The 12,833-nt window shown below is 37.8% G+C and overlaps 1 protein-coding gene across 3 annotated transcripts in view; it reads right to left on the minus strand.

The window, feature by feature from the left end:
- rtn1a (reticulon 1a) overlaps positions 1–12,833 on the minus strand; it is a 31,325-nt gene that overhangs the window by 949 nt on the left and 17,543 nt on the right. The window contains exons 1-6 of one of the 3 annotated variants that reach the window (XM_082153076.1): positions 11,906–12,217; positions 3,252–3,459; positions 3,031–3,169; positions 1,427–1,496; positions 634–680; positions 39–97 (exon numbers count right to left, since the gene is read on the minus strand). In XM_082153076.1, coding sequence (XP_082009202.1) covers positions 39–97; positions 634–680; positions 1,427–1,496; positions 3,031–3,169; positions 3,252–3,459; positions 11,906–12,215 — 833 coding nt within the window. In that variant the 5' untranslated portion in view covers positions 12,216–12,217. Of the gene's footprint in view, positions 1–38; positions 98–633; positions 681–1,426; positions 1,497–3,030; positions 3,170–3,251; positions 3,460–6,708; positions 6,863–11,905; positions 12,218–12,833 lie in introns of those variants that run through there. The other 2 variants (XM_082153077.1, XM_082153075.1) reach the window with 2 other exon arrangements.

Here is a 12,833-nt window from a genome sequence, read left to right on the forward strand (position 1 = left end):
CACGGTTTAAGGTTCGTTAATAGTAATACAGAACTCACTTTCCCATTATTGAGTTAACCTGGGTGCGCACCAGCCCAAAGTACTGATCAATCTGCGTCTGAAAGGGAGAGAAAGAGTATGAGGATTCACCATAGACAATATGGAAGTCAAATGCATTGGTATTTTGGTACAAAGTCCATACGAAAATAAAAACAATAGTTAATTTATTTTACAATGTCCTTGTTACACGCTACATGTAGTGACTGTATAATTACATGCAACTAACCCTAATACAAACCCTAACCCAAGAGTAAGTATGTGTAGTTAATTAATATTGCTCAGTACAACAACAAAAAAAACAACAACATAATACCATTCACTGCTTTTTTACTGACTGTACCTGAATAATTTATAAAGAATTATAGAAAATAAAATGTTTACTTAATATAGAATTATAAGAATAATTTCAAAATAAACCAGTTTTATTTGAATTTAATGTAACTTTTTAAAATGTTCAATAGCATTAGTTATTAGTTATTGCTCAAAATTGGCATTGAGCATCATGCAATTTTGCTGGTATAGCAATCAACATCATATTGTGGCACAACATGGACCTTAGAAAGAAAGAAAAAAGTGTGTTGGGGGGAACATTACCTGGTACTTTTCATAAACCACTGGCACGCTAAACATGGAAACCACAGCTAAAGAGAGAAAGACAAAGGAGAAATACAGTCAGGACAACAGAGAGATGGACAACAGAGCTGCTCTCCCAGAATGCTGCATCGTCATTTAAGGTTATAACACCCTGACCTACAGCAGTGTGTGTGTTTGTGACATCACCAACCATCCTGACATGGAATTTTGAGTGTGTACTTGAGATATGGTTGGAAATCAGACAGCAAACACTCGACACAAAAGAAACTGCTGAACAGTTCTTAGAACATCAACAACATTCACGAATCAGTGCTGATATACGAGAAAGGTTATCAAACATTTATATAAAATTTCAAGACATTAATCAGCTGTCTGCATCAACTGGCTTACAGCAGTAATAGTGTGTACTGTGTACACTACCTTTCAAAAAGGTTTTTTTTTTTTTTTTTTTTTTTTTATTATCCAGCAAGGACACATTAAATTAATCAAAACTGAGAGTGAAGACATTGTTGGAAAAGTTTTCTATTTTAAATAAATGCCGTTCTTTTGAACTTCCATTAATCAAAGAAACCTAACAAATATTATTCAAAATATTGTATAAATAAAAAAATGTTTCTTGAGCAGCACATGAGCATATTGTAATGATTTTTGAAGGATCATGTGACACTGAAGACTGGAGTAATGATGCTGAAAATTCAGCTTTGCCAACACTTTCAAATGTAACATTTTAAAATAGAAAACAGTTATTTTAAATTGTAAAAATATTATGCGTATGTTTGTGTTGTATTCTTACCCAGAATCAGCAGGGTCAGGCCATTAAACAGAGCTCCAACATACGTCAACAACCACATCAACACTGCAAACTAAACACAGACACATGGTGTCAACTCAAATGAACAGCTGTTTTCATTGAATGCTTTTACTGAAACTTTTAACACTCACTAACTTTTTCCACTGTCTAACAAAATGGATAGTACTATATCTTTAAAATGCCACACACCTACTATACATGAGATGAAGACTGCAGTCATATCAGTGGCCTAAAACAGCTCTTTCGTTCTAAATTTAGTGGGTGCCACTCATCTTTGAGATCACATGACCCGTTGAAATCAACCTCGAAAATTATTGGCCACTTTTGGTGTTTAAAGGGGTCATATGATGCGATTTCTTGTTTTCCTTTTTCTTTAGTGTGTTATGTAGCGGTTTGTGCATGTATAAGATCTGCAGAGTTACAAAGCTCAAAGTCTCAAACGCAAAGATATATTCTTTGTAAAAGTTAAGGCTTAACCACGCCTCCCTAAAACATTTGGTTCAAACACGAGAGTTTCAGAGTTTCATAACACCGTCCAAATGTATACGCAAAGAAAGGTGTAACTTTTATTCTCGCTGCTGTGTTATTGTTGCCGCCGGCGCCGCCATGTCGTGAAGACGCTGTGTTTTTCGTTGCGAAAGCCAAACTACTTTGTTTGGCCTTCCAAAAGACGACACAATTAGAAAACAGTGGTTAAGCTTTATTTACAACACTGTTCCAGAACAGTACAACCAAAATATTCGACTGTGTGCTGCGCATTTTCCGGAGGACTGTTTCCAAAACCTGGGAGAGGCCAATTCCATATTTGCAAGTACAGTCTGGCGCTTCTGACTCACAGACACAGCTTGTAAGCATATTTTCATATTTTAGGAATTTGAAAAGCGTTTCAGAAGGGCGGGGCATAGAGGGGCAACAACAATGTACGGTACGTGTAAAATAATGACTTTTTTTTTTACCTAAAACCACGTAAAGACATTGCATTAAACCAAATACACAAAATAATGTTCTTTTTAGAACCATCATATGACCCCTTTAACAAATATGCTTGCACATAGGTTATTTCTACCAAGGCATCTGTAACTGAAACCTTTTGTGTAATACTACATCCATGCCAATAGGTGTCAGTATAAAGAATGCTGTGAAGCAAAATTAGTGAGTGTGCCTTTAAAGGAACAGTTCACTTAAAAATGAAAATTCTGTCATCATTTACTCGCCCTCAAGTTGTTTCAAACCTGTATGAATTTCTTGTTGAACACAAACGAAGATATTTTGAAGAATGTCGGTAACCGAACAGTTGACCCCACTGACTTCCATAGTAGGAACAAAAAATAGGGGTACACCAACTGTTTGGTTACCGACATTCTTCAAAATATCTTCTTTTTGTGTTCAGCAGAAGAAAGAAATTTTAACAGGTTTGAAACAACTTGAGGGTGAGTAAATGATGACAGAATTTTCATTTTTAAGAGAACTATTCCTTTAATACTAAAGATTATCTCGAGTTTGGCATTCAAATTGAAATTGCAATAGTATCATCGAATATTTGGTAATGTAATATTCGCGAATGAAATGTTAATAGCCGTTTTCACCTTAATGGAGTCGACCAGATCCTGAACCAGAAACAGCCTGCGAAGCTCCTTCATGGTGGTGTTGATGTACAGCTGAGTCTTATCCACATACTTACTGATCTGATCTGCAGAGAGAGCGATCTCCACCTCCAGATAGGCCCTGAAAAAGAGAGAAGCCATGAGAATGGATGAGCATGTTCATTGCTCAATACGCACAAATGAAGACGACAAACTGGACTAACTTGAAGGGGTGGCCCTCGTCGGTTTTTTGCACTGCCTGCAGGACTGATTTGTAGATTCGGAAGCTGACGGTAGCGGAGAGGACAGCCAGAGCGAGATACGCTATAACGCTCACCACACTGAACTGGGTTAAAGAGAACAGCAGCAGCAACACGCTGCCGAACACCAGTCCAGACTGCTTCAGATCCCGCCAATGTAACAGATCTACCACTGAAGAGACAGAGGGAGAAAAACAAGTAGAAGAGTGATTAAAACAAGAGTTCAAATCCACTGGTCAGTTCTTATGTACTTTTGTGCACAAGTATTACAGCATGCGCCTGATTGGTCATCATCACGTCTACACATTCACAGGATGCAAGTTTCTCTGCACTTGTTATATTTTAGTACAGAAATTATACCCTGTAAAACATGGTTATGTACACATCACTCAAATTAGCAGCAGTTTAGTATGTGTGTTATGCTTATCACTATGTATTAGTGTCAACAGAATTGGCAATTAGCTCATTACTACTGAATGAAATTAACATTTGTGTGAAATCTGCATACGAACGTTTTCACAAACATCATGATTCATCAATTACTTGTTAAAAAATGTATCTAAATGTACACAAACCGCACGTGTGCAAAAATTATATACTCTTGAGTGGCTTTAGAAATGTGTTAAGAGATACAATTCTATATATTTTCATCTTAAATATATTTCATCATATACAGTAAAAGGTGCATTATAGCTCGAGCTGCAAGGTTCCTCTGCATGAAAACTCAGTAACAGCTAGCTAATCTGAGTCTGTAAACGGTGTTTACTGTGTTTGAACTGGTTTTGAGGATGGCACAACTGGCATTGCTCGAGGGTCTCTCAGCACATGCTCTCTGATAAAAGCATGTTTTTAGAGACGCTGAGAGTAACAAAAGGTTGTGCAGAAAAGCCCTTCTATGGCTGTGTTTTATGCAAATATTAACCTCAGGCACATGGTTGCTCATTTACAACACTATAAAGTCATTAGCAGAAGGTTGAGAAACTCATGGGTGTATGGATGTGTTGTGAATTAGGCAGAAATATTTTGTGAGACGTTCTCCTTTGCATTTAAATGCGAATAATCTATGCAATTATGAGTGAATGAGTCCCATTCTAGACACACTTTCTGATCAATACATTTCCATTATTTAATTTTTTTTACATTTTCCATATAAAAATCATTTTAAATAGAGATAGTACTACAGTACAGTAGAAATTCTGCATATCTTGCAAATGTGTAACCTTGAGGCTATCGGTTCACACCTGTCTACCTCTCACAGCACCTGTTGTCAACGTATCTAACCCTAACCATCTGTGTGCACACACACTCTTCTGGGTTAATTATTTATGTTAGCTAAGACACATGCAGTGCAAATAGTCATGTTATCAGAAGTGCTGTAATATAATGACACATTGAGCTATATGCCTTTACTGTATTAACTTCAATTTAAGAGGTATTACAGTGAAATGAAGAGGAGCATGAAGGTTGTACACTTTTAGGCCACCAGAACCTGCTCATTCTAAAATTGCAGGTTTAGTTTGCATATAGTAAAGTATAACCATGTAAAATGACACAGATAAAAGGCAAAACCTCATCTATGGTGAAATAACTGTCACTCTATTAAAGGAGTTGAATTTCTGTTTGCAACATCACTGACTTATCCATCTTAAGTTACAAGAGTAATCCCCCTTGAAGCAACCTAATGTTAAGTGTCTTGCTCAAGGACCACCAATAGCAGGGATCAAATCTTTTGGTTACCAGCCCAGACATCACACAATCCTCCACATGCAAACCTACAAATCAGTCTCATCGTTCTCTTCACTGCATGTCTGTCATTTACCAAGTACAAAATAATTTGGGAAGTCTTTGAGCATACAGTATACACACTGAACAGATTAAAACCAAACACACTCACCGACCAAATATAATTTTCATTATGGGTCGGAAAACAAAAGTTTTAGGTCTGTAAGAATTTTGAATGTGTCTTATGCTCATCAAGGCTGCATTTATCTGATTTGAAAATATATATTTTTTATTTTTATAAAATGTAATTTATTCCTGTTATGGGAAGCTGAATTCTCAGCATCATTACTCCAGTCTTCAGTGTCACATGATCCTTCAGAAATTATTCTAATATGCTGATTTGCTGCTCAAGAATTTTTTTTTTATTATTATCAATGTTGAAAATGGTTGTACTGCTTAACAGTTTTGTGGAAACTGTGATCAATTCTTTTAGGATTCTTTAATTAATAGAAAGTTTAAGTATTTATTTGAAATAGAAATCTTTTGTAACAAATGTCTTTACTGTCAGTTTTAATCAATTGAATGCATTATAGCCGAATAAAAGTATTAATTTCTTAAATCTTACTGACCCCAAACTTTTGAATAGTATTGTATATAATAAAAGCTATGACCCATTCGTTTGATCAAAGAAAATGTACACTTCTTTGCATACTTGTGTGCAAGTTCTTTTAAATTATTATGATACTTCATAACCAAGCAGGTTTAATGCAAGCTTGTGAGATAATGGACCGGTTTCAAGCAGGTATCTAAGAAGACCAGGTCTTTCTTCTCTGGCTACTGGAGGAAAAACATTCATCTTTCCATTTTTGCCCAAATAACACAAAGCTGAAGCAAGTAGAATTGGTAACTTGTTGCCATGCGAACCAGCATATTGAGATCTCTGAATCATCTCTTCAGTCTCTGCAGCAACCGAGAGATCCCTGTAGCTGATGTTTTTTCTTTTTTACACCTGTATTTTTACAACTTTGATTGCAGCTTTGGAAGAAATTGTTACACACACTCACTGAAGCTGGTCTGTCACACTCTAGCGTGTGCACGACATCTGTAGTCCCCTGCGTGAGTCTCCCATTGGTCCCACTGGGCTAAATTTAGCCCTGCAGAGCTTAGAGGAGGGCAGAAATATCGGCCATTTTTATCTCGAGATTTTTCCAAATGATTTTCTCCAAGATGAAGTGCAGACTTCAGATTTGACTGAGCTGGATGCACTATCAATTATTTTTTAATTCTGATTATTTCTCATCAATAATAATGTTAAACAGCAAACAACTTCAAATACAACCCTTGATAATGATACACTTTCCTACTCTGAGAAATCCTTCTGTTAACCACCTCTTTAAATAGAACAAGACTAAAAACAGCAACGCTCACACTCTTTCTCCTCACACACACCATTAACCATTGACTACCTAATGTAGACTAATATAATATTAGTGTTTAAGAATATACAGTAGTTAGGTGACTTAACATGGGCTCTATAATATGAACACTACAGCACCACAGAATTCACTTATCCATCAAAACCAGTGACATCTATAGTTAACTCCATCACTATAGACTCATAAATCAATACTGTCACAGAGGGCCCTGGTTTCTGATGTCAAAACACCAAAACTAACAGAAGACAGAGAGAGATACTGACCTGAACCACCCATGACTGCAGACAGCAAGAAAAAGAGAGAGAGAGACAGTGAGTGGGAACGCACACAAAAGGAGAGAGAGAAAGGCAGGGAATGAGAGGGAGGGGGGCCTGCTCATACTACCATTGGCTAATAATGGACAGACAGACAGACACACAGACAGACACACACACACACAGCATACCGGGTGACAAACAGCTCAGATTGAACAAAAACACAATCGAAAACAGAATTATGTGTGACCCATCATAGAACCCAATTAATCCATCTTGTTTCATCGAGTATGTGTGTGTGTGTGTGTGAAAAGAAAGAAAGAGGGCAGCAGCAGTTGCTATAGATACAGTGTTCCAGTTTCCCTTACACACATTGCTTAGGGGGCCAGCTTAAAATACGAAGGTGGTGGTGGGGGGTAATTGTGTGCATGTGCGCTGGTGTTTAAATGTCGGAGTGTAATTATAGCATCAGAGAGCTTGGCACCCAGGCCGACATTGTATACAACTATTCACTTCCTAAATGAAAAGTCATTGCCACAAGCAAAAGCCTGAGTGCTACTGTGGAGTTCTGGAAGTAAAAATCTCATTTATTTTTCTCCATAGGGGAACTGATTTCAATAACTTAAAAAAGACAGGCCTACTGTGAGATACGAGGTTATTAAGCGCTGGCATATGCTTTTGTTGAGGCCATCCATCAGCCCACATAATTTTTTTAAATAATCATGTTCAACAGCAGAATTCACTGTGAAAAACGACACAGGCTTTATGGTGAATGTCTCATGAACTAACAGGAAAACAGGTCTTGCATCCACTTGTTGGAGAAAGTGTTAATGGCAGTGCGAACTGACGGCGATATCTATGGACTATATATTTAAGGTAATCAGCTAACCTAGCTAGTTCTTTTATTGATGCCATTTTATTCTATTTAAATATCTTAATGTTATTGAGTAGAAGAAAAATAGGACATCATCGGTTCTGCTCATCTTTGATCTTTGCTCACTCTTTTGAAGGTATCTTGAGTAAAACGGCTCTATATTTATTTGAAGCACATACAAAAGTCCTGAACCGGAAATGATGCAACCTGCTATATATATGTGTGTTCGCAATAAATGTAAAATATATATAATTTACATAATAAACATCTTTAAATCAATAGTTTTATATGTCGTATTTATTTCAATTATGTCATTCACAATGCTCCATGGGACTGTAGTTATTTATCTCAGTAAAGCATTTGTCTTTCTGTGATTCACCTCGTAGCTGACTGGTTTAATTCATAGCTAAAAACTCTTTAAAAACTCTTAAAGTCCCCATGGGATAAATTAATGGGAAAAATACTTCTAAAACACCAAGGCGGCTGAGAAAGTGGGCAGGCACTGATGCACACTATTGGGACTGAAAGCCTGAATGTTCATTCAAAATGGCTGAACATCTGGATATCTTTTTTTAGCGAATCAAAACAGGTTTTCTTAATCAGTTAGCACTATGCTAAGCTAGTATGCTAAGCTGTGAAACATCCCGGACCAGAAAGGGAGCATGTGTGACCTCCTTAAACTCTTCTCTGCACTTCTGACCTTCACAATGCCCAAGCATGGCGAGTTACCACACAATATTCCCATTAGACACTTTATTCTCTACCTTTTTAATATTGTATGTATATTTAATTTGGCCTGAGGCCACACCCAGTGTGTTTGTCTTTGTTCACCCTGCCACAAAAGTTAAATATTGAAAATGATGTCATCATTGCCTTATGCTGTCGCCTATATGACTTTCTTTTTTCTGCAGAACACAAAATAATATATTTTGAAGAATGCTGGTAATCAAACTGCTTTGATTACTGTTTTCTTCCACTGTACAAAAAAACACAGAGACATTTTTCACAATACCTCAATTTATCCACCAAAGAAGAAAGTCATGCAGGTTTGGAATGACATGAGGGTGAGTAAATGATGATGATAACATTTTTAGTTGAACAGTCCCTTTAAAAAAAGTAGCAGAGGCTCAGTCTTCACTGAATCCACCCCAACGGTGCTGTTTTTGTCACATTTTTGTGCCAGTTTAAGTTTTAATTAGGGTTGGTGGTAGCTTATTGGTTAATGATCTGGGCTGCTGACACATAAATCTCAAAAATAGGTGACCCAGGCGGCAGATTTACTGCGATCACAATCCTGGTACTCATACAGTATATTGGGCTCCTCATCTGAATAAAAGAACAGCAAAAATTATCCAATTTTCTGCAAGCCAAGATGTGTAATATGTTAGAATCAAGAGAGTTGCACACACACAATCATGCAATTCCAGAGCTAAACGGGGAACGGAATCCAAGTGGACAGGATGTGCAGCCCCACCAAACGATACAACAATAATTGAAATCTAGAGGGAATATTATGTTCCTAATGTTTCATTTATTTGTTACACATATCGTGCGAGAGGGAAGGGATGGGTCAAGCTTATTTGAGAAAGAAAAACAGAGATATTTATCTGATTCCTTACTACTCTTGACCAATATCCCATTATTATTATTGTACTGGATTTTCAGAGATGCCGCTATATGTACAGATAAACACAACTAAATAAAGATACTGTAACAAATACACATTTCCATTTAAACGTCTACTAAACGAAACTGAACTTCAGCAGTGGTTTTGTTAGGTGTAAATGTGTAATCAGAAGAAATCCATTAATAAGCTATTAATTATTTACTTGCTTTGATTTAATTAAGTTTCTAACTACAGACGGATGTATGTAAATGAGTTCAAATAAAACGGAAGCATCGGCTTCAGGTCTGTGAGTGGTTTTAAAAATACAGCACTGAATGTTATCTCTTTGTGTGCATGAGAATGTATTTAGAGGGGTCTGAGTTCAATATGAATCATCAAAAACAAGAAATGATTTCATAGTGATGTCATGTGCTCCTGCAGGGAAAATAGTGATGTCATACAAATAGATGTAAATATAGAGAAAATGTGATTAAGAGTAAAGAGAAAATAAGTGCATCCCAAAATGTGTGGAATGTTGGACACTTCACGCATCCCCTCACACATTTCCTCATTAAATTTATACATGAGACAATTGAATAAATGGTGCATAGTATAAGTTCATAGTGTATAGTATGTCATTTGGGGCACGACTCATGTTTTTGTTGTTAAATTACCAGTAGAATTTCTAAATTGTTTCCGTACATAAAGGTAGAAACAGATTAATGACCTATTAACTATGTATTGTAGTTGTAAGGGCCCAGCATATGTCTAGGGACCACAAGGATGGACTCTTTACTTTTGCCAGTGACCAACCACTTAGCATCTAACTACAACCATAGATATGTATGCGTAGATGCCACATTCGACCCTCTGCATCTTGGAACAGTCAGCATGTCGTCACTCACAGTAAAAATAAATGATGCGACAACATTGAATTTCCCGAAGAAATAGAATAACCTTTCACAGGTGAGAGTGTGTTGGTTTGTGTTTTTAAATGCATTAAATCAATATTACAGGTTTTAACTATGGTACTTTTTAATGTTGTGTTAGCTGAAGCCTTTATCTTGTTGTATTGTGTTAGTTTTGCTAAATCATCTGCTGAAGACTATTGCAAATATACTGTAGATATTCACAGATGCATCTAACTACGGTCGCAGGCGCTCAGTCAACTTGCTCTCGAATGTTTGACCGTTCCAATATGGCGGACGGCTTACGTATTGTGACCTAGTCTCAGCCTCAGACATCACGCCCACGAACCACTGGCTGAACATCTAATATATATGGCACACAAAATTAGAAACACTTTAGGATTTTCGAAGTTGTCATCTGATTGGTTGAATTCTACAGGATTTCCGGGAGACGCGTGTGTCACGTTCTTTAACGGTCCGCCTGGAAACAAGGCTGTCGTGAAGCCAAACCCCCTTATGGAAGAAGCAAGCATTTGTGTTTACAACTGTGGCAATGAGCGCTTATCAGGATCAACTAAATGCTAGATTTTCAAAAGTATGTTAAGTATGTAAAGTTTGCGGCATCAACTCTTTAAAATACGTCCAATAGTTTTACACATCGGTCTGGACATTGACGTTACATTTTCACACCCCTAAACATGACACGGAACAAAATGAACTGTGATTGGTTGCTATGCATGTCAGTCAGATGGCATCTGGGCGGTCCTTGGACAATGAAAGCTGCTATGGACTCCAGACCTTCTGCCCTCAGTCTGAAGGTCTGACTACACAAGACTAATTGTGACCCATGTTAACAGCCACTAATGAGGCATCTATGCATATATATATACATTATATATATATATATATATATATATATATATATATATATATATATATATATATATATATATGACTACAACGCCCTATCAAACAACTAGAGACGCCATAGCAGAAACCATTCAGAACGCCTAATACTGAGAATGTTGTCAGGCCAACTATAACGCTGAATTTTTCATCTAGTTACAGACAACAATTTCAGCTTTAAACACAATTCACACAACAACAAAAACATTCACACAATGCAGTATCTGTAAATGCCATGTCCGCACTACCTTTATCTGAATGGACATTTAAAATGTGCCTGCCATTCTACTGGAACAGCCCAGAGAGCGTTTTCTGTTTTTTTCTCTTTTTTTGCAATCCCCTACTCTTCCATCCTTCTCCCTCTTTCATTCTCTAGGTATTTTTTGTATAAATGCAAAAAATAGAGATGCCATGTCTATAATATAATTGAATACAATACACAAAATGTATCAACAATATGTTCAATGTCTTCCTTCTCTAGGTATTTTTTTTTCCTTCTCAAGGTATCATGGATGCCTGTTGAAGACAATGACGTAATCAGGATGGGTGTGACCTGGTTGCTATAGCGACAGCCTCATCTAGCGTTGCTGAAACCGCGATTGAATATAAAAACAGCCTGAACTCTGTACCATGGCACCCGGAGCCTAATCTAACGACACAGCAGGGTTTCCATATCAGCATTACTATGAAGCAGACAGACCACCTGCCAGCCCTCATCCCAAAACAGATGCCTCTCCTCTCTTTGTCCCACCAGCGCAAAGACTGAGAGGAAGCTGAAGCTTCATGTAAAACGCAAAAACTAAAACACACACAAATTCATGGCATAACATACGCAAATCAAACATGGTGTATGGTGTTGTAAGATAAACACCATAAAATACAGTTTTACACAGACAAACGCGAAATCTGTACCCTGTCCTCTCCAGCTGCTCCAGGTGCACTTCCCTTTATCCATGTCTTCCCCTCCTCTGTCGCTTCTCTCGCTGCTGTCGTCTTTCTTTTTTCCCTCTCGCTGATCTTGTGTATTCCCGAGACCCACTATCTCACACGTCCGAACGGCATGAACGACCAGAAAAGAGAGAAGAGAGCAGGGGAGAGGGACGCTACAGCTACTCAGTAAGGATACAGGCAGAGAAAGAGAAAGAGAAGGAGAGGTGGCGCTCTGCTGGATGAAACGGTAAACACTGCAGCCTCCTCCACCGCAGAGAGCGGATCGTACCATATGCAGCGCCCGGGGCGAGATGGGGGGGATTCAGATCAAAGACGCCCCACCCTACCCAACAAAGCTCATCCATAAACATATGGTCATGTGACCTCAGTGGCATTGTTGTCGGCTAAAAATGGGTGGAGTCTGATGGGTTATTTATTTCTTGGTATCCGCAAACAGTTATTATTTTATTGCATTAAGACTTAACCTATAGACCATTTTTTTCAGAGCAGCGTCATGACATGTATGAAAGCGAGGCTGTGAGGGATAGACTTGCCATGTTTTCAATGGCATCCGCTGTAAAAAGCTCCTAGATCACTTAATATGATTTTCCACAGCTCATAGACCTTATTCACAGCAGCGCCATTTTAGAATTTTACCGGGATAGACACATACATATATATGATATATACGTAGTGGCTTTTTCTATGGGTCGCTATCAGTAAGCCGTCCGCCATATTGGAACGGTCAAAGCACTGAAAGCAGGCCCATGAACACTCGAGAGCAAGTTGACTGTGCGTCTGCAACCGTAGTTAGATCCATGTAGAAATTTCAGTAGACAAATAACTTAAGTGAAAGTTCCAGGAAACGTAGGTGATCTGGGAGCTTTATACAGCTTTTTAAAGCAGATGC

The sequence above is a fragment of the Leuciscus leuciscus genome (genome assembly GCF_965113295.1).
Source record: "Leuciscus leuciscus genome assembly, chromosome: 22".
Classification (NCBI taxonomy): domain Eukaryota; kingdom Metazoa; phylum Chordata; class Actinopteri; order Cypriniformes; family Leuciscidae; genus Leuciscus; species Leuciscus leuciscus.